The 24,506-nt window shown below is 49.6% G+C and overlaps 2 protein-coding genes across 2 annotated transcripts in view; one reads left to right on the forward strand and one right to left on the reverse strand.

The window, feature by feature from the left end:
* The window catches only part of BCR (BCR activator of RhoGEF and GTPase), a 79,280-nt gene that overhangs the window by 44,364 nt on the left and 10,410 nt on the right, over positions 1-24,506 (forward strand). The window contains exons 4-16 of the mRNA XM_069871405.1: positions 492-677; positions 4,267-4,374; positions 4,777-4,837; positions 5,182-5,234; positions 5,553-5,693; positions 14,090-14,211; positions 14,953-15,121; positions 15,488-15,607; positions 16,262-16,337; positions 16,919-17,023; positions 17,805-17,879; positions 18,677-18,774; positions 19,449-19,580. Of these exons, the coding sequence (XP_069727506.1) occupies positions 492-677; positions 4,267-4,374; positions 4,777-4,837; positions 5,182-5,234; positions 5,553-5,693; positions 14,090-14,211; positions 14,953-15,121; positions 15,488-15,607; positions 16,262-16,337; positions 16,919-17,023; positions 17,805-17,879; positions 18,677-18,774; positions 19,449-19,580 (1,446 nt within the window). The remainder of the gene's footprint in view (positions 1-491; positions 678-4,266; positions 4,375-4,776; positions 4,838-5,181; positions 5,235-5,552; positions 5,694-14,089; positions 14,212-14,952; positions 15,122-15,487; positions 15,608-16,261; positions 16,338-16,918; positions 17,024-17,804; positions 17,880-18,676; positions 18,775-19,448; positions 19,581-24,506) is intronic.
* Positions 20,381-24,506, reverse strand: part of GUCD1 (guanylyl cyclase domain containing 1) — a 142,806-nt gene continuing 138,680 nt past the window's right edge. Inside the window, exon 6 of the mRNA XM_069870643.1 lies at positions 20,381-20,391. The gene's annotated coding sequence lies outside the window, so the exon portion shown is untranslated. The remainder of the gene's footprint in view (positions 20,392-24,506) is intronic.

A 24,506-nucleotide genomic window follows, 5' to 3' on the forward strand; every position in this document is an offset into this window, starting at 1 on the left:
CTGGTGCCGATACCATTCCAGATGCTGGCATGGAATTCTCACTGCTGCTTCCACCCAGTGTTTCCTAGAATTTCACATACCATGGGCTGTGTGTTCCCTGCTGTAAAGGGTACCTGTTACTCCTCTTCTGCAGTAGAGAAACTTAAAGAAAAGACTGGATGTGGCACAACCTGGGAGGTGCTAGTGTGGGAGTGTCCAGGAGTACCATCTTTCAGTATCCTGTGCTAGTTATTAGACACAACGTTGTACAGAGGTTAAGGAAATGGAGCGCAAAGGGACTTTAATCACACCATTAGTATCCTGAGAAAATCCACCTACCAAGGTGGCTGATTCCCATGAGAGAATTTGTTCATGTCTAGCTTTTAGGAGTTAGGTGCAATATCACTTGTTAACAGGATGAAAAACAGCTCTCTGGAGGGATGTGTTATAATGTGGCACGGGTGAATGTACTTAGTTTGCATGATAACAATTTCCCCCATTCCTCATTTCAGCCCATGAAGCCTTTGAAAGCAGCTGCCACCACCTCGCAGCCCGTGCTGACGAGTCAGCAGATCGAGACGATTTTCTTCAAAGTGCCTGAGCTCTACGAGATCCACAAAGAATTCTATGATGGGCTCTTTCCCCGAGTGCAGCAGTGGAGTCACCAGCAGCGCGTGGGCGACCTCTTCCAAAAGCTGGTGAGTCTGCTACCTTCACCAGAACTTCTGTCACCTGTCTTTCAGCTCACTGTGCTGGTACATTGTCTGGTGGCTAACCCGGAGGGATGAAAGCCCGTAGCAGAGTTAGACGAGAGCTTCTGGCTTTGCCTACAGCAAAAGGGGCTGTTCCATTGCCTTTAATTAAAGCCTCTAGCAGGCTCTGCTGCCAGTACAAATACAGCCTCACAGAGAGTCAGATCTCCAGGGTGTCTGCAGTGTCATCACAACATTTGCTTTAGAGGAATAAGGGAGAATGGCAGTGTTAAAAAGCACACTTTTTAACACTGGCAGCTAAGTATTTCTCATTATTGCTGAACTCCTCCACACATACTTAATTCTCTCTGTGGCACTTTGCTCATTTTCTCTGGTTTGTGGTCATCACCTTTGCCTTTGCTTTTCTACTGACGTGCTCGCCTTGATGCTCCTTACTGCTGTGCTGATGCAGTCAACCTGCTGCTGAGAATCCTCCAAGCAACCACCACAAGATTCTGCATGTGGAATGGGACAAAGACATACACAGTGTATCCTGAGGCTGAATTAAAATTGCTGAGTTTCTGAGCCAGATGACAAATTGTTTGCATTCTAGCAGATTCCTTTGGCCCCTTTAGCCTCTCCTCCAGCATGTGCAGAGAGTGAGGGATTAAAGGAGCTGTTTTTTTTCCTTTTTAGAAAAGAAAAGAATCTCTGCATTCCTGAGGTGCCTCTGATGCTCAGGGTAGGAGTGACATTCCAGTGAGGGTTTGTTGGACAGGGGGTTGTGCCTTACCAGGGTCGCACAATTGTTAGCAGCTGTGCAGCCCAGCCCCAGCCCTGTCCCCTGTGGAGCAGGGGCAGATGGGCTGGCGAGATGATGTTTTCCATGCACATCAGCAGCTCGAGATCAAAATATGGAATCTGCTTTTCACAGCCAGGAGGGGTCAAGCTTGGCAAGTAGTTTGTGGAATGCAATCAGAGCAACTGGTTCTGGAAGACAAACCCACCTGCTGCTGGTTGCTGAAGCAGAGATATAGAAGGCTGCACTGAAAAATAGAAACTGCATGGAAAATGTAGGGCAGCAATGAAGACAGCATGAATTCAAGAAGACCCGAACATAATCTTTATGCTGCTGATCATCAAGCAAGCTTTCCCTCTCCATCCAGCTGCTTAGGCCCAGGTTTAGGACTGTCTCTTGCAAATGGCAGTCACAGGCCCAGCACTTCCACCCTCCTGGCTCTCTGGTTTTGTGTTTCCCTGATGTTTGTGTGTTTGTGACAGAACTGTTGGGTTTGAGGAATTAGTATTGGAAGCAAAGGAGCAGGTTGCCCTGGTGCAGGGAGCTTTGAGCTGGCTTAGCAATGCTGGTTTCTGGTGGTTTGGTACAATGTCAGTGGGAGCTGTGAGCTCTTTGCTAGGGGAGATGAAGCTAATAGTTCTTGGCAGGTAGGGGAAGCAGCTAGATGAGAGAGACAGCAAGAACATCAGGCATCATGAGACATCTATACAGGGTTCACATCAAGTCTTTCGGAGTAGGCTATTTTCTTGTTCTCATGTCATGCAATCTGATGATAAACACTGGAATCCGTGTTGTTATCTGGAGGTCCCCGGGGACATTAATTTTCTCTAATATGATGCAAAGCAAAGCACCGTAGATTGAAGTTGTAGATAGTGCACGACAGTGGTTTTAGAATTTCATGTGCTCTGGCACAAAGGATGAACGATTTGTGACACCAGCGACTGTTATCCCACCTTTTTCTGCTGAAAGTAAGGAAAAGAAAAGAAAGATGCTTGGCAGTTAGTGGGGTGAAAAATCTGGAGTGAAATATCGCTCTCATTTGGGGACAGTTTTTTGCACATGGCTTTTATGCATAGAAAGGAAACACTTTAGAACTGTTTTTAGAAATGAAGAAACGTTTAGCAAATATTATTGCTGATGGTTTTCAGGAATGGAAAATGTTAACCAAAAGCCAGTTATTTGTACCAAAGCTTGTTGAATTTTCTGTGTGCTCTCTTTAATAAAGAAGAGAAAACCAGCATGAGAACCATGTGTGCGCATTATGGCTTTGATTGGAAGCTCAGTTTTTAATGAAAATCGTGCTTCCAAGACAGCATGTTTAGAGGAGAAAAGGAAAGCTTGGAGAGAGTGTTCAGGAGGAGCAGGACACGAGAGCACGACACAGGGATGGAGGAACTTCAGAGTTCTGCCCAGTTAGCTGCATCGCCCAAACCCTGGTGTCATCAGCCCAGCATGCGATCAGCAATCCTGACAGCAGCTTCTTCACTGAACTGGACCCATGTGATAAGTACAAATTTTGTTCTTTCCACACTTCCGAGGCCAGGCCAGCCCTGGCATAAGTGAGCACTGTTTCCTTCAGCTTCAGTCATAACCATGTTATTTTGTGTGAGGGCTGAGACTGGTTCCTAATCTTCCAGGGCCCGAGGGAAGAGCTTGCTGTGTCCCAGCCCCTGTTGGCCAAATCATGCAGGGCACTTTCTCCTGAGGGTGGCATTTTCTCTTTCATAGTCTCTTTCACAAAGCTCCATAAAGAATTGGGAACACGACAATGATGAGAGAGCAGGAGAGGCAAAGAGCGGAAGTTAACTGCTCTGCCTATTCACCTCTTGGGCAGGAATGCCAGGAAAGTTGCAGAAAAAGTAAGGTGCAAGCTCTTGGGGCAACAAACTTCTCAACAGAGGCTTTTGTGGTGCTGCGCCTCTTGGCTCACCAGCGACCCTGCACTTGCAAGCGTGTTCAGCTGCTGAGGAGTTTAGAGCACAGCCTGTGCAGCCCTGTGACACAGAACCAGCTCTAGGATCCAGACAAGCCTGGAAGCTACCCAGGGATTTTCTGAGCGGGATCTTATGTTCTCCGGCGTGAGTGTAGCTGCAATTCCTAAGTCAGCCAACAGGATAAGTGCTAAGACTCGGTGATAATAACGGCTTATTCCTGCACTCGAGTCCAACTCCATCATCATCTGCACCAATTGCATATTCCTTCTGCTGGAAAAACTGCCATTTTCTGTCACCCTACGCTGCCGTCGCTGCCTTCCAAGCAGATGGTGCTCCGGATCTCTCTTCTGTATTTTCAGCGCACTGCTGCCCTTATAACGATGTTCACTGATGCCCATATGAGTTAATATCTTGGTTTGATTTAGTGTTTCCATTGTGCAAAAGCCAACAAGTAGCTTACTGGGGTCACATATGCGCTGTTGGGCTGAATCATTCCAGTCTGATTCATGTTTTGTGGCAAATAGCCAGCAAATCCAGTTACATCAATGAGCACAAATATTAATAGATCCTAGTCTGGCAGTTCAGAAAGGAAAAATAGATGGTAGTAACAAGGATGTGTCATTCTCGCAGGCTTCCACATCCTTCACAAGTGAACTTGTTCAGCACAGATGGCACTGGGTGCACAGGAGCACCTGCGCTTGGCTAAGTGAAGCTGACAGGTCAGAGATTTCTTTCTGGGACTGCTTGGCATCCCCTGTGATGGTTTGCCATGAAGGAGCATGGCCTGATTGTTAAATGTTGAAGCTGGCTGTCCCGAATGGTCTTCTTCCCCAGCATTTATGTTCTGTTTTGCTTCCTGCAGGCCAGCCAGCTGGGAGTGTACCGGGCCTTCGTGGATAACTATGAAGTTGCTATGGAGACAGCAGAAAAGTGCTGCCAAGCCAATGCTCAGTTTGCTGAGATCTCGGAGGTAATGTCGTGGTGTTCAGGCACACAAGCTGCCTGGCTCTGGCCTATGCCCTGCCATGTCACCCCCATCAGTCCCCCAGGTATCTCTGGCTGCTGGGGGAGTTGGGAGCCTCCCGCAGACTCTCTGCTTCAGCTCAGGTCCTCACTGCGACTTAAACTTGAGGTTTCCAGCTTTGCTGCATCTCTGCCAATGTGCACTCTTAAGAAAATTGCTCAGTATTTGAGATGTGTGGGTGCCTGTGACAGGGCAGTGGTGGAGTTACTAAGAAGGAGAGCACATTTCTCCTCCACTGACTAAAACTGTGAGGGCTATCCTCCATGCACACAAGAGTAGGTAGTTTCTTGCATTCTGTGATATTTCAAGGTGATTGACTTCTGCTACATAGTTTTCTTTTTCTTTCAGAATCTAAAGGCTAGAAGCACAAAGGAATCTAAAGATCAGACGACGAAAAATTCCCTAGAAAGTGAGTGTTCCGTACAAAGGAGATGGTGGTTTGTCGGGGCAGGGGTGGCTGTTGCCAGGCCTCCACTCTACCTGTTTCTTTTTAAATGTTGGAAGAGCATGGAGGGCTGGCAGGCTTTGCTGGGAAATCCATTCCCTTTTGCTGAGTAGTAGAGCTTCTGCACAGTAAGCTGCCTGCGTGCCTGGGGAAGTCCCTACCCAGTTCAAAACTTCGTCAGCCCCTTTGGGCGAAGCCAGACTAACCAAAGGGCTGCTGTGATTTTGAGAGAACATCTGCTACGCAATGACAGCACAAACACAATCCTGGCAGTACTTCTTCCTTATGTCCCTGCTTTATTTTCACAGCTTTACTATACAAGCCAGTGGATCGAGTGACTCGCAGCACACTTGTCCTGCATGTAAGTATCTGAAGCACAGTTTTCAGACTTTAGGCCCCTTTCCTGTTTTATTCACCTTTCAAACTGCAAAAATAAACCTGTTGCACTGCATAAGAGCCTCTTCCCTTTTGTCCTGAGGGGAAGGGGTCCTTAGGTAAGACCTGCTGCCCCTTCAGTGGTGTCACCCAGAAGTGCAGAGCATTGTCCTCTTCCTCTGGAGATAAAGACTTACTCTAATCTGCAAGAAGAGTCTGGAGCATCTTGTCCTGCAGCTCCAGTTAGGGCTTCTCAGAGCCTTCTGCTCTGCAGCACTTCTCATGATTCTGTTCTGTGTGTCAGGATCTGCTGAAGCACACTCCAGTGAGCCACCCTGATCACCCCCTCCTGCAGGACGCTCTGCGGATCTCACAGAATTTCCTCTCCAGCATCAATGAGGAGATCACTCCTCGCCGGCAGTCCATGACTGTGAAGAAGGGGGAGGTGAGTCTTCCTGCTTTCGTTGTGTTCTCAGTTTCTGAATCTTGGTTGTGCCTTTTCTGTAGAGCTGACTAAGAAGTTACAGTATTAATTGATTTGTTGCTAAGATGTGGTTTGTGCAGTGTCCTTGTTCTCTAAGGGATGTCATACAGCTCCTCGCTGTTCTCTGTTCAGAAAACAGTTTGGAAACCCAGAGGAAAAGTATGATTGGAGTTTTGTCCTTAGCATTATTATAATCATTTGTCATACATAATTTCTGTGATGCATATTGCTGTGCACTGAATGGATTTGCATTTTGCCTACAAACTGAAACCCAACAGGAAGCCTGGGAGGATAAAATGATGAGGAAACATTGGAAATGATAAAAGGTTAGGAAGATCTGTTTTCCAGAATCTTCATTTTCAGCATAAACCAAACTTTTTGCATCATCATTTCTAAAGGATGTTGTAAATGGCACTGGGAAGCAAAACAAATGGAGTGGGTTAAGAAATCTAAGGGAGGTGATCAACTCCTAAGGGTGTGATATAAGTCCTCTTAGCTCTGACAGAAGTTGAATTACACCCTGGAGGCTCTGAGGTGTGCGGTTCCATTACCTGCACGCGATGTGCAAGGAGGACACGGAGCTGCACAGTGATGAAGCCCTGCCGGCCTCAGTGGGCTTGGTTCATCTGCCTCGTAATTTCATTAGAAAGCAATTCGATCCTTCCTGATGGGGACAGGCCAGTACCGACAGAAGTATTAAGAGAGAGAAGGAAGCTGAACAAAAGAGGGATGTGACTCAGGTAATGTATATGTAGGGGGAGTTGTGGCAGTATGGTAGAGACACTGGCTGATCCAGATACGTTCACGATACATTTGCAAACCCTGTCTGCTAAATATGCTTGCTTTTGGTTGTTAAACTCATTTTCAGCTGACAAGGATTTGCTGGAAGCTGCAGCGCAGGGAATTTGGTGCACTTTGTCCTGCAAGTCTCGCTCATTGTCTCGTTTTGTCAACTGAGGAAGGCTGCAGTGGAGAAAAGAGAGGAGGGGCCGAGCAATTGGAGGCTGAGGGAGAAGCTCAGGCATCAGTCACCGGGGCCTCAGTGATAGTAAATGGCCTCATTAAAGTGAATGCTGACAGAGTTGTAGCAGAAATCACAGGCTAGGATGCCTCACAGGGGAGGGAGCATTTTGTGTTCTCTGGTTGTCTGAGGGATGCAGGCTTTGAAAAGGGTCACGCAGAATCCCAATGAGGTGCCAGAGCCCCGGCAGAGGGGCAGGCTCAGGAGGTTTATCTGATCATCGCTTTTTGGAGTGGTGTATTTGTCAGATCCTAGAAAGCAAGCAGGGGAGGCTTGGCAGGATTGGGGTCAGCAGGCCTATCCATGCTGTCGCTGGTCCTGCAGTGACTCCGTGTATGATGTGGGGAGGGACAGAAGGCAGCATTACCCAAGGAGAGGCTGTGGTGTGCTGGAGGGGACTGCAAACCCTTTGTGCTCTCTCTCCGTGCACACAGCTTGCCCTGAGCCCAGGCAAGAAAAGGACTTACTCCTGATGATTCCCAGCGTTTGCCTTCCACTTGGGGAATCTGATGGTGGATAGTTTCTTCAGTCATTTGGCAACATCAGCTCATTTTTTTGCAAAGCGGTAATGCCATGGTTGATGCCACTCTGTGCCCAGAGAGTAGATGTGCTCCCTCTGTGCACCTGTCTGCTCCCAGCTACTGCGTGTGGATTAGAGATGGCTGCTCCTTCCAGTGAGCTCCTCAGCTTGGGGTCATAGCAGTGTTTATGCCTGTAAATCTTTCCTTTTCTGGTTATCCTTTCCTCCCCCTCGCCTTGCCTGTGCTTCCCCCAGGGTGACAGGACAGTGTGCAGTTTGCATCCCCTAATTGACTGCCCTCAATGCATAATGCATTTTTTATTTTAATGAATAATCAGCTCGCTTTGATGGCTTTTTTCATGATTTGTCTTCCCTCCCATTGAAATTTCCTTGATGGAAAAGAAGGAGGGAAAACAGCCCTTTCCCCTCATGCATTGCTTAGGTGCTGATCTCAGTTATCTTTTTTTCCCAGTCTTTGCCTTTTATGTGGAATATTTTTTCCCCTTTGAGTGTGTTGTGGGGAAGAGTCAAATCTCCTTTGCCAGCCTCTTTCTCCAGCTCTTTTTTCATGATTGCTTTGAACTGGGGGAAGCAGCAGTTGTTAATCTCCCTTGTGACAGGCTGCTGAGGAGGAGAGCGCAGGTCAGGAGAGAGTACGGGCTCAACAGCGCAGTCTTCCTCCTTTTGCAAACGGCGATTCCCTGCTTTGGGAGCCTCGCCTCCGTCTGACCTGCATGATGTTGGGCGTCCTTCCTGCACGCCAGCCCTCTGGTTCTGCTCAGCAGGCTTTTTTCTAATTCTTGTGTCATCCATATAAACCGGCAGTTTGTGGTGACACGCGACCCTGGTTTAATTGCCTGGGCTGAATGAGTATTCCAGGTAGTGCAAGAGATGGGAACAAAGGGAGTAACACCATTTGCCAGAGGGATGGAAAGGCTGCAGCAGGGAAGGCAGTGTTGGTAGGTGAAGCCTCCAAACACATGGTCCCTGCTTCCTGCTGAGCTGACTGTAGCTGGTCTCCTCATCTTTGGGGTTTGCTGTGGAACCAGGAGAGCACCAGCCCCAACCTGGCAACACAGGAAAGCCAGGAGGGCTTATCTGGGCTTTGCGATCTGTTTCTGTTCAGTCTGATCTGCTGCACTCTCTTGCTCCCTCAGTTTCTTCCCATCTTTCTACTTTTGTGGTGTTACTTTTTTAGAGTTTTTGCTGGATTATCTTCAGGTATCCATGTTGCCAGTCCTCTAAAGAAGCAAGCCGTGTGAGTGCTGGAGAATCTTCCACCCCTTAGGACCATGGAGCAGGCATCGTATTTACTCACTGCTGATCCTTCTTCACCACTCTTCTCTTGGCTTAAATAGGGAACCTGGTTAATGTTATGCTGGGGATGGTCCCTTGGGGAAGCAAGAAAACTAATGCTTTAAGGTGAAGGATGTGCCACTATTATGTGCCAAAAGGAAGGTAGTAATAACCTTTCTAGTCTTATTAACGGAGAAGTTACGAGGAATGCATGGCTTTTCTTATCTAAGCCTGCATGCAAATGACTGTAGAGCTTGGGTTGTCTTTCCCTGCCAGAAACTGAAGTCCAAGGACTGGGTATCATCAGTAGAGACCAAGTGAGTGTGCTATGGAGGGGAAAGGACGAAGGTCTTTAGTGAGGGAGCAGAATTGCGAAGTAAACCCTCTGAAAAGCTGGCAGCTAGGCTTAGCCACAGGCAGCTGGAGGCATTGTGCCTACTGCTTCTGCAGGCTTTGGGCAGATGTTGGCAACAGAGCAGTCACAAATGGTCTTGGATGCTTCACACTCTGTCTTGCAGCTGGAGTCAGAGAGCTCCTGGTGGCAGAAGCCTTGGAAAGCAAAAGAAATGCCATTAAAATGCTCAAAGAACAGCCAGTTTAGCTCCCTAGGCAGAGCATCCCTTTATTCTGCAATGCTGGTCTTGCAACACACGTACACACATGAGGAATCATTTTCTTCCTACGCTCTGCAGAAAGCCAAACCACCTCTTCCTTACTGACATATGCCAATACCCATCTTCTGCTTTTACCCTCCTCCTCCTGTATCACACATGTTCCACTCCTTCCCGGGGCTGTCACCCACGCACTCTATAGGCCTCTGTGTCACTGTGTTGCAGGAGCTCTTTCCTCAGCACATAAGTGAGGAGGTGGCCTTTCGTACAGCTGTGGATGAGCAGATTTTTAAATTTCTTTTTGTCATGTGTCTCAGACCAGCTGGTCTTCTGCCAAACTTCCTGGAGTGAAACGATACGTGACAGCAACAGGATTCATTATAGGCAAACGACACAAAATCACAGTAGGATGTGCAGTGAGCATGCAGGTAGTCATGAGTTTGGCAGCAGAGAGGGGGAAGATGCTCACTGACAGAGGTGAGAGGAGGAGGAGAGCAAGAGGCAATCCAAAGAGGATATCCAAGCACTGAAGGGTTCGTCTTTTGTCTAGAGCTCTGAGGTGGGTGGGAGAAACAACAGGTGAAGGAAAACAGAGCCTAGAAGGGGACTTGGGACTTATGCTACACCAGTTCAGGAGCTTTGCAAGAGCCACTGAAGGTAACAGTCAGCCCAGGCCCTGTTTGAGAGATTCAAGATGGTCCTCATTTGCTCCATCATGACACACACTAGGAAGTTTTCCCCCAGGCCTCCTGGACACCTTTCTGTAGCTGAGTCGAGCTCCTGTGCTGGACACCTGACAGTCCTTGAGTGTCAGGAGAATGGATGGGAGCACTCTGCCACTGAGCTGCCATTCTGATCCTAAGCTTGTCTTTTCTTGGATGTTTATTTGGTGTTTCTGTAGTCAGGATGTTGTTTCAGGGTATTTTAGGAAACTTTTGGTAACCTTAGCATACAGAGTAACTCTGGAAAGGAGGTAGAAAGATCCTTTCCCACACATAGGCTGCTGTCTGTCCGTACAGCCGGATCACCCAGCCAAAAGCCGTCATGTTTCAGGAGAGCCGGTGTAACAGCAGGCCCCCGGAGGAATAGCAGTTGGTGGCCCTGAGTGGGAGGAGTTGTGCAAAGTGGGCTTTGGCTCCCAAGCTGCCAGAGAAGGCCTGTGGAGCTGAGGTGGCCCAGGCATCTGGCTGGCACGAGTCCTGTTTGAGGGGGCTACCGGCTCCCCTGGGGTGGGGTAGGATGGACTGACTCATGTCAGGAGGTCTGGGAAGGTGCCCTGCGCTCCCTCGCTGTGGGGTTTGGCAGGGATATGGTAAGCCAGTTGGGAAATCCTTTTATTGTTTCCCAGTGACCTACTGCGCCCTCCCGGCAAGATGAATCATTTGCAGCAAAGGATGTGACCCTTTGCTGGAAGCGCTACTCCTCTGCTCCACTGGTGCTGAGCAGCCTGGGGCTGGTGCTTGCTGGTTGTGCCCAGCCCAAACAACAGCCCTGACGTCCCAGAGGAGCTGGTAGTAAATCTAGTATTGAGCTCCACCTCCTGTGAGGAGAGATTTCCTGACTGGATCCACAAATGTTTTCTCCTGTTCACCCCTCCTCAGACACTCAGTTGCTCTTGTGGCCATTCACACCTGCCGCTTGCTGCAGGGAGAGCTTCCCAAGCAGTTCACGAGTGAGAAGATGTGGAGAGTGAAAGGCCTGGGAAGAAGCTCAGTGTTCTCCTCTGAGCAGCTGACTGAGCTACATCTCTTTCACCGCTTTACTTCTGTTCCAGTCAAGTTTAGGAAATCCAGCCTTGTCCTCTTTTCACCCAGCTCTCTCTCTGGGAGATGGTGCTGCCAAAGCTGTTTTGCTGCCTCATGGTAGCTCTGTCTCCTGTCAGTCGGGTATTTTGTACCCAGGAGTACCAGCCAAAATAAACGCGATGCAGACGAGTGGCACCTCAGTCCCAGATGGGAGGTGTGAAGGCTGTTGAGGCACGTTTGGGAAGATGTGAGGCAGAGCGTGGCTGCTCAGAGGAAGCCTGCTTGGACGGTGATGGTCAAGGACTGTGTGGTGGCAGGTGAGGTCCAGCTTCAGATGTCAGGAGAAGGGGTGGCCTGATTGGACCAGTCAGCCGAACGGGGAGGTCTGTAGCCCAGCTGCTGGGCATGCTGCTGTTCTTTTCTTTCCTTTCTTTGTGGAGGCCTGACACAAACATTTCCAGTCACTGGGCTCCCACTTCCCTTGAAGACACAGTCGTCCTCCAAATGCTCTGGTCTAGATGGTGGTGCTGAAATATTGCCCAAACCAGGGACTGATCTAGGGCTGAGCAGAATTCTTCACAGTCCTCCAGCAATGCTCGTGGGCCTGTCCCCTCATCGCCTGTGAAGAAATGCTGCTGGCCATGTTGCTGGCCTGTTTCTGGCACCACAGATGTGTTCCCAGGATGGGGTGCTGAGCCCGTGCTCAGGACCAGTCTGGGTTGTGTTTCTGCTGGGAACTGCAGCAGGGGCTGGGCTGGGGTCTTGGCTGCTCTCCCGCACTGCCAGTGCCTGGCAGAGGAGGACAAAGGCCACGTCCCTGCCAGGCTGGGAGGGGACAGCAGCACATCCTGCTGTGGAGCAGAGATGAGTGACCTGTGAGAACATCTTCACACCTACAAACAATGAGCAGAAGCTGAGCTGGCAACAAGCAGCTATTCTTGTTGCCCCTGAGGAGCTGAGCTGATTTGCAGTGTAATTAATATGCATTGGATCTAGAAACCTGAGATCAGGGGGTTGGCTTGCTCAGTAAATATCTTCCCGTGCCTCATTATTGCTCCCAAACGAAATTCTCTGCAGTTGTGATTGTTTGTGCTACTGACAGCACACCTCCTCCTCTCTTTCTTCTCTTGTAAGCCCAGTGTCTCTGGGTCCCTGCCCGGGGATGTTTCCAGGCAGGAGGGGAAGGCAGGCACAAGTGCACATCAACAGCAGAGACGTTCATGCAGGCGGTCGTTCTCTCCAAAACCACCGAGGAGAAGCCAGGAGGATCACGCCCACCTAAAAATAAACATTAACATATGTACAGGCCTTTCTGAGCCTGAATCACTGCTGGATACCAGATCTCCATGGGCTCCTGCCCAGAGCTGGTGCAACAGTCTGCAAGGGAGCAGCCTTGCTTCCTGGCGTGGGAAGGTGCAACTCCTGCTGCTGCTCATGGATTTCCAGGATCTTTGTGTAATGGAAGGCAGCACCAAAGCAAGGTGGTGCCATGTGTGCCCTCACAGCCAGCTGTGACGCCTGTGCCGCTGTGGGCAAGAAAGCGCGGACTCTTGGTCCGTGTCATGGAGTGTAGGGCGCTGTGGGACAGAGTGTGGAAATTATGCCCACAAGGGCTTTTCTCTGCCTGGCGTTCCTTGCCATGGTACCTGCTGGGCTTGGGACTGCTGTGGCTTGTTTTCATTATGGAGAGCCAAGATGGAAGACTGGTGCGGGAGGAGAGGCAGTGTGGGGATTTGCACTCCCACACCCTCTCCACTAAAAATGTTCGGGGCTGGTTAAGTCTCACAGTGAACAAAACCCCTTGGCATAACCTGAGAAACTGAGGCACTGGTTCTGGTGTGGGTGTGCTGACCTGCTCGGGTTAGCAGTGTTCCCGGTGCGTGCTGCTGCACAGCCAGCACGGCTGCCTCTGCCAGGGAAAGGCTTTCACATCTGCGTTCCCAGCGAGGGCATCGCAGAGATGCTGCTGGCCAGGAGGAGACTGATGGATCCCGAGTGTGGCCTGGAGAGAGCTGGCAGTGCCACAGCAGGTGAGGTGTTGGTTGGCGCTGGGCAGGGTTAGCAGATCTTTCCTGTCCCTGCAGTGCTGCCCAGGTGCACGTGGTACACGTAACGGGTCACTGCTCAGTGTCAGGTGCTCAGCAGGAATTTCAAGCATGTAGTACGGGTCCGGAAGAGGTACTTTAGCATCCCTGTGGTGATGGCTTCTGCCTGCGCTGGCTGGGAAGCAAGGCAATGCTGACCACTACAATACTGGTGAGATGAAGATTTGTCTGGTTGAATACCCCTGACTTCTGCTTGAAACTCCGTGGGGTTACCTATTCCAGAAGTGCGTTCAGTGTCCTCTTGCTCCTAATGTCAGAGCAGGAGGCCTGAGCATGGAGCAGGGCTTGGACCTCTGGGCTGGGTGACCGGTGACAGCGCGCAGCCACCGGTGTCAGTACCAGCACTCCAGCCGGCTGGTCATAAGGGAGCTAGGGGAACGATGCTTTTGCCTCTGTGCCTCTTGAGGAGGTAGCAAAGCTCTCTGGAGCTGGAAACAGGAATGAAGACATCAGGGTTGTGCAGCTTCTTTGCATTCTCTGTGTTTGGGGAATGTTTATATATGAGAGATCTAAATAGATGTGGCATGGGGACATATCCAGGTGGTCCTGTTCAAACACAGGCTGGTTCGGGACTGCTGACGAGTTTGCTGGATACACGTTTTGTTCAGGAATTGTCCCTTACCAGCACTTGTGATAAAGCAGCAGCAAACTCAGCTGTAGAGGTGGCGGGGGCTCTTTCTCCCTGTGGGGTGCAGTGACCGGTGACTCAGAGAGGAGCGGTGTTTGCTGCTCTCTGCTGGGCTGGAGGGGATGCTGGGTTGGCAGGGCTCTGGGCAGTGACTCACGATGAGTCACACTGGGGCTCGGGAACAGGTGATGGAGAGAAGGCTGAAAAACCAGAACCCGATAAGAAAGGAGTTCTGCCCTTGGAGAGAGGGTGGCAGCAGGGAGCAGGGCTGACCGCAGGGAACATTTAAGAGCCTGATTTCTTTTTTCTGGATTAGGCCAGTTTACTGGGTTGGCTCTGGCAGGAGTCGTGCCCAAGGCGTGTGTTGCCCCAGTGCCAGATTTGGGGCACATACAGCACTAACTAAACCCTTTGTTCTGGTTCTCCACCAGCACCGGCAGCTGCTGAAGGACAGTTTCATGGTGGAGCTGGTTGAGGGGGCTCGCAAACTGCGTCATGTCTTTCTTTTTACTGATCTGTTCCTGTGTGCCAAGCTCAAGAAGCAGATTGGAGGGTAAGGTTTTCCTTTGGACTAAGCGCTTTGCACCTCAGCTCCAGCAGAATCCTGGGTTTAGCCAGCAGTTTTGGTTGAATATGAACACCCCAGGCCTGGGAAACCATAATCCACCAGATTTAATTAGACAAGGAATGATCAGCGAGGTAGTACAGCATATTAGATGAGATCTTGGCCAAGTCCTGATCTCTCGGGAAAGGTTAATTTTACCTGCCCCTGCCCTGAGCCATCCTAGGAAAATAGGATGTTCTGGAGCTGCTGGTATTCCAGACAAATGCCATTAATTTTCCTACTTCCTTTATCTTTTAAGAGATGACATTCTTCACTTTCTTTTATTACTGAGGTTATTAATTCTAGCCTTGCAGCTACAGCCAGGTAGCAGCTTTGCAGAAGAATGGAAGAGGAACAATAAACAGACTGTGCGTCAGCCCTGCAGTGCAGCTACACCATTCTGTTGACGTTTGTCACAAATGAGGGGGGAGGAACCTTCACCAACATACCAAGCTCAAATGGGCGTCTCATTTGGTGGATGCTCTGCTTGGGAAGACCCCTCTCATCCTCTTGCCCTTCTCAAGCATAGAGTTGTCCCTGCCCGTTTTGAAGCACGTGCTTGTAAATCACAGTGAAGTTGTGCCCGTTTCTGCATCTTACATACTCTAGTGGGGAAGGACTTGTGGAAAGGGGGAGTGGAGGCTGACAAACACTGGTAATAGTGGAAGGTTTGGACCTTTTGTCTTTCAGAAAAAGCCAGCAATATGACTGCAAATGGTATATCCCGCTCACTGATCTGAGTTTCCAAATGGTGGATGAATCTGAGGCAGTGCCCAATATCCCACTGGTACCTGATGAGGAACTGGATGCCATGAAGATCAAGATATCCCAGATCAAGAACGACATTCAGCGTGAAAAGGTAAAAGGGTCGCTGTAGTTAGAGATGGCGATAGAGGGGCTGGCAGTGCTGTGGCTGCCCAGTGGCACGATGCTGCTGCAGCCTCTGGAACACACAGCATAGGCTGTAGCTGGGACACTGGCCATGCACCTCTGCACCTTCATCTGGAGCACAGAGCCAAGTCTGAGCGTAGAGATACTGCCAGTGACACCTTCCTGAGCTGCTGGGAGCCCTGTGGATCCTGTCAACAGTGTTTCTCCTGCTTGGGGCGATTTGGCTGCTGACAGAGGAAAGGGACTGTGGCTCTTAGTGTCTGTCAGTGCACATGGGGGCAGGCATTGGAGAATGATGTGTTTCCTCTGTCACCTTTTCTCCCCTGCTCTTCAGAGGGCCAACAAAGCCAGCAAGGTCATTGAGAGGTTGAAAAAGAAGCTCTCGGAGCAGGAATCCCTCCTACTGCTGATGTCTCCCAACATGGCCTTCCGGGTACACAATCGCAATGGCAAGGTGAGTGGCTCTTCTGCTCTCCTTTGGTGTACAAGACAGGTCAAGGGGAGGGGATGTGTGTATTGTACACTGCACAGGGAGGTCTGTGGGCCCTCTGCTGTCTGGCCTGCAAGCGCTTTTCCCCAGCAGACACCTGACCCTTGCTAACCAGAGGTTATGGTGACATCTTGTAGGCTGTGACTCATCTCTATGCAAAAATGGCATTTGAAAAATAACATTGGAAATGAACACCCTGCCTCGGCACCTATCCTGGCCGAGCAGCAGGGACGGCTTTCTCCTAAGATAAAGCTCTCAGCAGCTGCCTTCTGGTCACTGCTTCCTCAGCTTGCATCAGCATCTGTGCCTGGAGGCTTCTGGGTTTCCTAGTGCCACTGCTCTGAGGAACAGCACAGAGCTGCCAGGGATTCAGCTGCTGTTCGCACAGTGGAGCTCTGCAAATACTCTGACTGCAGGGGCCCATGTTGGTGCTGCTGGGAATGGATGTGGCCACAGTCCTGCCAGTAGCTGGCAAAGCTGTGGTGCAGGGCAGCTGGCACCAGCACTGGAAGGGCAGTACGTCCAACCGTTGCCGCTGGAGCAGGATGGGGTGCAGGCAGGCCTGCTCTCAGTGGTCAGACTAATGCATCCCCCACTTCCTTCTGTTTTCTTGAGTAGAGTTACACTTTCCTCATTTCATCGGACTATGAAAGGGCAGAGTGGAGGGAGAACATCCGGGAGCAGCAGAAGAAATGTGAGTGTTCCTCAGCTGGGTATTGGTACAAATACCGTGATATTATTAGAGAGCAGGAGTCCAGAGGATGAGGTGTGGGGCAGGGCTCCCCGTGAGAAAAAAGAGCTGGGCATTGAAATCCACCTCACAACATGGATGTCTTCTGTCTGTGCGCATCTGAGCCTGTCTGGGAGACTTGTGCTTGCAGCAACACGTAGGGAATGCGAAAAGAGAGCACTTAGTGTGGGGAGACATTCTCCCAGTCACCGTAGAGGTCAGAGCTCCGTGCAGCTCCAGGTAGAGGGAAGAGCTGCGCCCTTTTACCTGGCTCCAGTCCAAAGAAACTTTCTGACTTTTTTTGGCATGGGTGATTGTTGGCTTGGCAAGAAAATGAGAGTCCCCACTTGTTACCTGTGAAACATCCTGCGACTGGTTACTGCTCGGGGGAGGTGGGCTGCATCTGCAGCACAGACCTGAGCTCCACGGTGCTGTGGCTGAGCTTTGCCCAGGGAGCAACCATCCCATGGGTTCTGGAATGAGGGACTGTGCATCCAGCCTCTGCTTTAAGTTTTAATTCCTCCCTCTTGGAACCTCCTTGACAGGCTTTAAAAGCTTCTCACTCACATCGGTGGAGCTCCAGATGCTGACAAACTCCTGTGTGAAGCTTCAGACAGTCCACAACATTCCCCTCACTATCAATAAGGAAGGTGAGACCTTTGGTTTATGCTTTCACATGGTACCGCTGCAGTGAAAGCCTACCTCTGTGCCTTCCCCTGGAGCTGACCTTACTGCTTCATTTTGCTACAGGCTTCAACCTGGTGATGAGTTACTAACTGTGAAACAAAAGCTGAGACCATATGTACCCAGCTTGTGTAGTTTAGTTGAAGCAAATGATAGCGTACAAAGGGAGAGCAACAGGAGCAATAATAAACTGTCATCCCGTTGTTACTTGCTGCAACAATAAAAATACAAGGTCTGAATTACATGGCTACATCTAAATTAGTAAAATATTCCTGGACACTCTCCAGTATAGATTCATTGACTGTAAAGTGGGCTTTCAATGCAGCCACCACTCAAGGGAGCAGAGTGCTGTTGGAGTCCTAGCCTGGGACAGCTTTGAACTGTGCCTGGGAATACTGGTTGGCCAGAACTGTGGCAAAGACATAGTAAATTACTATTTAATCTGCTGGTATAGACACAGCCTCAATGTTTTACTTTTTCTCCTTTGAGTTTCTTCCATGCTCTCTTGCCAACCCTAAAAATGTCATTGTAAAAGCCACCAATTGTCAGGGGGCTCTACAGGTGAAAGTGCCACTGAACTGGGAGCAGGCTTCTCTTCTGCTGAGCTGGCTACGTTATGTGCTTCTGCTCCTGCATCCTTTGTAGGGACAGTTTTCCTGCTGCACATCAACCTGTGCAATACCAATGTCATTGCTCTCTCTTTCACTCTTGGCTCCTGTAACAATATTCCTTGGGTCTTTTTCACAGACGACGAATCCTCCGGTCTGTATGGATTCCTGAATGTCATCGTCCACTCTGCCACGGGATTCAAGCAAAGTTCCAGTGAGTGGGGTTCTGTGCTGCGTGGAGGGTTCAGTGCTGTGGGGGCTGGGGCGGTGGGGTGCGGGCTGGTTCAGGATCCCAGCATCGGGCATGGTGGTGAGGAGGAGAGGTGACCTGGGGAACCAGAACTGAAACTGGGGCGTTGTTGTGCATTAAGGGGAAGGCAATTTTTTAATGCTGCTGTTAACTTTCAGATCAAGATCAAGGATTGAGCACACAGCATTATTTTTTAGTCCTAGTCTCTTGGTGGTTTTTTAAGCAGTGTTTGCTAATTATTCAACAGTTTTAAATACAAGCCAGCCCTTATCCTGAATCCTTCCAACTGTATTTGGGTTTGCAATGAAAGAATGGGAAGCATCCTCTTGACGTCCAGTATTTTTGGTATGAAGAAAGTGTCAAAATAAAGGGCAGTGATTTGACAGAAGGATCAGAAAAGGTGAAACAACAGAGAAAAGAGGACACCTGTGTAAATAAACATGCATCTTGGTTATCGATGAGGATAACTGAGGGAAAGCTGCCAAGCCCACCTTGCTGTGTGGCTGGGGCCTCTGCTCTTGTCTCAGGGCAGCGGCTTTCTGTCAGCCTTCTTCCTGCTGAGCCGCTGACTGCCTGGTTGTGAGCTAACGTCCCTTACAGCACGGCATACAAACACGGGCAATGTCTAAAGCTCATTGCTAGCTCTGCAAAACCGCCAGATACAAAGATGATGCAAATGAAGACACACCGTGAAAGCGATTGATGCGAGTCAGGAGATTCTAGATGTCTTTGAAACATTTCTGTCCCTATCTCCCCCTCAGACTTGTACTGCACGTTGGAAGTGGATTCTTTTGGGTACTTTGTGAATAAGGCCAAAACTCGAGTTTACCGAGATACCACAGAGCCCAACTGGAATGAGGTGGGTTGGATTGTGCTTGGTGTGACTCGTTCCTTGTACCAAACACTGGTGTGTCTGCATGATGGGCAGGAAACCCACAAATGGAAGAACCTGCTGTACGCTCAGCACTCATGCTGCATGCGCTACCTCTCAGAAAACAATTTATGCCAGGCTCATTTGGCTCTTAGGGCTTATGGAAGATTTTGTCTTGGATGAGCTATAGTTAAACAAACACCTCAGTACAAATGAGTCTGGTCCAGCATTTCATTGTTTAAACAGATGCATGTTCAATGGTTTTTTTTTTAAAAGATGCTAGTGAAAATGTGTTGAAGGAGGTGGTTTTGTTTGCTTGTTGTGAGGGGGAAGAATTAGCTGCAGACATTTTGCCTGTTTACAGCCAAACCTGCTGGGGAGCAAAATTAAATACGAGGGAAGTGGGCGAGTTTGTTTCTTTCAGTGAAGCTTTGCTGAAACTCAGTGAAACCTGGCTAAGGAGTCAGCCCTCTCAGTCTCTAGTTTGGCCACCTTATGTATATAAAATGCAATTTCAGTTTATTTCTAGAGCAGCTTCATTAGTCGGGAGGTTTTGGTCAGTCCTGAAGTGCTCCCTTCTGATGAGTTTCCTGGAGACTATTAAGAGACTCGTGTCCTGCTGTGATGTATTCATCACTCTCTCCTTTGCCGGTGCCTTGCAGGAGTTTGAGATTGAGCTGGAAGGCTCGCAGACTCTGCGGATTCTGTGCTATGAAAAGTGCTACAACAAAACCAAGCTCACCAAAGAGGACGGAGAGAGCACAGATCGCATAATGGGGAAAGGGCAGATCCAGGTAAGGCTGCGCTTGACTCATTCCTTCTGCTCTTACTGCAAAACATAACAGGATTTTTGAATTTTGGAGTGCACCAGGGAGGATTCTTCTCCTTTCTGGTTGTTTCAGCGTTGGAGGTGTTTCTGCAGACAGTGAGGTACTCAGCGTGGTTCACAGGCAGGAATTCAGCAGCGTCTTTCCTCCTGCCTTCAGTGCACCTGTGCCTCCTTCAGTGCCCTGTGGAACTGATGCTTTTTCATGAACCTTTTGATCTCTGATTTGCCTGTTGACTTGAAGCCTTCCAGAGAGTTGATAGGGACTGCACTGTCACTGAGCCCTGGGCGCTGCGGAGGATGCTCCACTGGTGACAAGAGAGGAAGCAATGAAAGTACCATTCTCTCTGTAGATCCTGTGGAAGAAACGCCACCTTCTGTATGAGCTGGAGGCCGATTGATGTGATAGCAGGGCCTTGTCAGACAGGCTTGTTCCAATAACTACTGTGCCCAGAGTACAGTGCTGGGGAGAGCAGGCTGCGGCTGAGGCCAGCAAACAGCCAGCACAGGGCGTTTGTCTAAGTGGCAGATTTATAATAGGGCAGGGGAGATGATGAGATGGCTGCAAACGGTGCTGCTCTGCGAGCTGCTGTGTTGACACAGCACTACAGCTCTGTGCAGGAGAAATCAGGCCATCAGGGGCGGATGACAGGGAGAACATGTTTCCATTCTTCTTCCAGTTTACAGCACTCTGTCCACAGCTGTAGGCAGCTATCTAAGTGCTCGCTCTGAGGACTCATTGTGGTATTGGCCTGCCTGTTGCACGGAGTTACCGATTTCTTTCTGACACACAGAGGAATCTCACCAGTTCTGCTCCATTGATGCTTGGCTCTCCATGGATGGCTGCTCTCTACAGCATTTGAGCGGTGGCACGCAGGCTGAGGCTGCTGTGGGGTTTCAGGACTGGCTCTGACTGAGGGCAGCCTGTCAATTGGATCTTGCTCTGAAGGGCTCACTGTTTAATTGAGTTTCATTAGGCCTTTCCTTCCCTCCCTCCTCTGGGCCCTGAGGCTGCCGGCCCCTTTGCAGGGAAAGCTTTTGTCTCCAGACGCAGGGTGGTGTTTGACAGAAAACAGCTCGGTCAGTGCTGGTGCAGGGTCTGTCAGGTGAACCAGAAACCTCTGTCCCTCCTGCTAACAAAAGCTTGTTTGCCATGGAGCTGAGCAATCACAAAAGAGCAAGTTTTCAGCCCTGAAATGCCCTGGAGATTTGTGTGCTCGTAGTGGAGAGCCCAGAAATCACCAGCCCTCTAAATTCTGCAAGTATTTTACATAGAATCATGACAAATTCTTTTAAATGTTTAGCAGTTGTTTGTCACAAGCGGGGCCATTGCTGTGCCCCATGCTTGGACATTCATATAAAATGTTGTGTGCTCCAGCTAATGAGTAAAAATACTCTTTGCCATTTGGCTGTTAATTGCATCTTCATCCTTTTAGTGAAATCTGAGCAGTGGGAAGTGAAAGAAAAATCAACGAGAATGTTTTTAACGTATGTGCAGAAGCTGCATTCTCTGTATCAGAAAAGGCAAACACAGTTCTCTTGCTTTCAGTGACTCCCCCTGCAGTTTAGAAAGAGCCTTGGGGATTGCTCAGAGCATCCTCCTGGTCCTCAGTGATTGCTGTCCAACCACACGACTTTTTAACAGTATCGAATAACTGGAGAGAAAAGTCATGAGAGAGTCTGGTGAGGTTCTGGGGCAGTAAGAATTATTAAAGAGTTTTATTTTGGTTTCATTTTTAAAGCAAACACCATTTCTCTAGCCAGAAATCATAATAATGCAACAACAAAACCAGTTCCAGCCTGTGGCTGTGTTGATGCTGTCAGCATCTTTCCCAATTGCTGCTTTTAGAGTCCTTTGCCTTCAGGATTTTTCCTGGTGCTTTGACCGTCAATGGTGTTTACTTTAGAGTTGCTGGTGTATCCAGAGCTTTCTGGTTGTTGTTGTTGTGTTGTCATTATTCAGCCAAGGTCTCATCTTGTGTAAAGGCAAGGGCTGTGAAGTTGGACGAGGTTTTGTTTTTCCTAAATTCCCTTTAGTTAACAACTTTGGAAACATCAGGAGTCGAGTCTGCATCCTCCTGCTGCTGAAACCAGGGAGATACCCGTGCTGGCTAAAGTGCCGTGTATTGTTCAGCTGTGTGTTATTGTAACTCTGCAGCTTCCCCCTGCTGGGATTTCTGACTCACCAGGCCCTCCAAGCTGCAGCGTGAGGACAATGCAGCAAGGAGACAGGACTGTTTGGCTGTGCAATGTTTGTTAGATCTCTCCATTGCATAATGGTGCTGGAGGAAGGAAGACTGGAAGTTGGTCTGTGTGGTCAGAGGCTTCCAGGAACGGGCAGCAATCTTAATTTCTCCCATTGCTCATATTTTCTTTTCCTATGGAATCTTTGATGTACCTGTTTTAATAGCCACATGCAAGAGCTTTGTTTCTTGCCAACCTGCAAGTTTTATCCCTGAAAAATAAAGCCACGAGGTTTGAAGATGGAGAACCTCCTATAAGCGTACAGTCAAGTCCTTGCCAGACTGTGTGGGAACAGCAGCGTTTAACCAGCGTGGTCGGGGGCTTCTGTTACATCTCAGGCATGAGAAATAGAGGGAGAGGGGATGCTCCTGGGTGCACAGTGACACCGAAATCACCGGGGGATTTGGGGGAGGAACAAATGGACATTTCTCACAGGGGGAACCACGAGGCTCTGTTCAGTTGTAGGGATCAGTTCCTCTCATTTTGAACTATATTTTTTTTCTCTCTGTTGTTACTTCGCAGTCCATCTCCGGCACTTGGGAGCCCCTTTGCTCTTTGTACGTTGCAGTTCATGTGGCGGCACATCCACAGGGTTTGAGTGTGGCAGCCTTTTGTTTTGCCCCGAGACCGCATCTAAGCAGGCACATATGTCAGCAAAACCGGCCTCTGCCTCGGGAACAGCCTGCAGGAGTGAACCGACGCTTCACCCTGAGATCCCCCTCCTCCAGTTGGTGCTTCCTAGAAATGCTGGTTCTTTTGTTGTTTTCTTTTCTTTTCTTTTCTTTTCTGCATGATCAGCTCAGGCAAACCATTTCCTTCTGCCTCACAGCAGTGCTGGAAAACCGGAGAGGATATGACCTTAGATCAGTTGTTCTGGGGTAGCAGCGCAGCACCGTGCCTCTGTTGCCGTGCAAAACGGTCACTCTTATCTGCTTAATTATCTGGGCCGTCTCATGGCAGCGCACAGGGCTATTTCAGACATCTGGGTTGTTTTCCATGTAAAACAGGCTGTCACATGCTGTACCTCCCAAATGTCAACTCGGGAAACCTTTTACATGCTCGAGCTGATTTAAACCGTTTGCTCATGCGGAACAGCATCCCGGCATTGCAAACAGGGTGGAAGCGGAGAAGGTGATGGGTCATGTCTGAGGGTGATGGTGGGAAAGATTAATGTGTCGGTGAGGAGCTCTGAGAGGAATGGGGTTATGTCTGGACTGGGAGTTTGCAGCAGCAGGGAGATTCTGACAATGTGTGTGTCACATTGGCTACAATTAAAAATTGATGGAGTGTAAAGTTGCCACAGAGATTTAATAGAAGGAGGAAGTAACGGGAATAAATAGTATAGAGCTTGCTAACCTGAAGGGCACCTCAGCCCTTGCTCCCAGGCATTCTATTTCTGCCGATGTTGCTTTGGTTTTGCCTTTTTCTGTGTTTTCTCTTCTGGGAGATAAAAAACATCATCAACCTCAGTGATAGTTTCCTATGGGAATGTACGGGCTCCCTCCTTCTCAGTGCCTGGCTTGCGTTTGCCATGGATCAGTATCCTCAGCTCAGCTTTTCTCCCAGTTTCTCCAGCCTCTGCTGAGCTGCTGTGCTCTGTCTGTCTGTCTGTCTGGCCTCCGCGCTGGCGGGTGGGCTGGGGCTGGGTCTATCAACAGGCCGGTATTGACAGCTCACTGCGATGACTGTTGAGGCAGCTGGACATGAAGCTTTCAGGAATGCTGAGCGTGGTTGCTCTTCATAGGAAACCAGACACTTCAGAAGTGGTTTCCTCTTGATTCTGGGAAAGAATGCAGTTGTTGAAGGAAACCAAACTTCCAGCACGGAAACTGAAGGAAGAACAGCCCAGATTTTGGCTGGCTAGTAGGGACCTTGGCCAGCCGCACAGACGGGGTGGATCTGTTCCGCTGGAGTTAAAAGCAAGCCCTCCTGGTGAGCATTCAGTTAGAGGGCTTTGCTGGAGCACTGAAGAGAAGCTGTGCTGCCCAGTGGCCTCCTGGCCCTTTGCGCCATCTGAAGATGTGGGAGCTACTGGTTGCTGACTACTCCCTACAAGGGGTCTTCAGGAATTTCTGCCAGAGTTGCACCTACAGGAACCGGTCCAATTCGACGGGGAGGCACGTGTGCGCCGGCAGCGTCCCGCTGTGGGCTCACGTCCGTAACAGAGTGCGCAGAGACAAGGTTGGCCCGACTCGCCTGTCTGTTGCTTCTTGGGGTCTCTGCAGCATGAGCAAACAGGGAGACGTTTTTCTCTCCACTGGTTGTCTCCTCTGGGGAGTGGGGAAGGATGGGGGGGAACTTGTCTCTGTGACTGTCAGCAGCCTTGGGCTTGATCATTGATGATTTAAAAAGGGATCTCCCAGAATGTCCTGCGGCTGCCAGGGTCTCTGCGTTCTCCGTTGCCCGTGAGAGTGCCCTGCGGCTGCTTGGGGGGCTGCAGGAGCGGGCAGCGGTGCTGCAGAAGCAGCTTTTCTTACTGAGGGTCTTTTTGTTTGCTGAGGACAGCAAACTCTGAACGCAGTCTGAGTCTATGTTCATGAGCTGTGGTGGGGTCTGATTGCCCAGGTCCCCATGCAGACAGGTCTTTCCTGGCTTTTGCCAGTCTAGCATGAGCCGTGTTCCTCCTTAGGCACTCGGATGCCTTTGGTCT

This window comes from Phaenicophaeus curvirostris, chromosome 17 (genome assembly GCF_032191515.1).
Source record: "Phaenicophaeus curvirostris isolate KB17595 chromosome 17, BPBGC_Pcur_1.0, whole genome shotgun sequence".
In the NCBI taxonomy this organism is placed as follows: domain Eukaryota; kingdom Metazoa; phylum Chordata; class Aves; order Cuculiformes; family Cuculidae; genus Phaenicophaeus; species Phaenicophaeus curvirostris.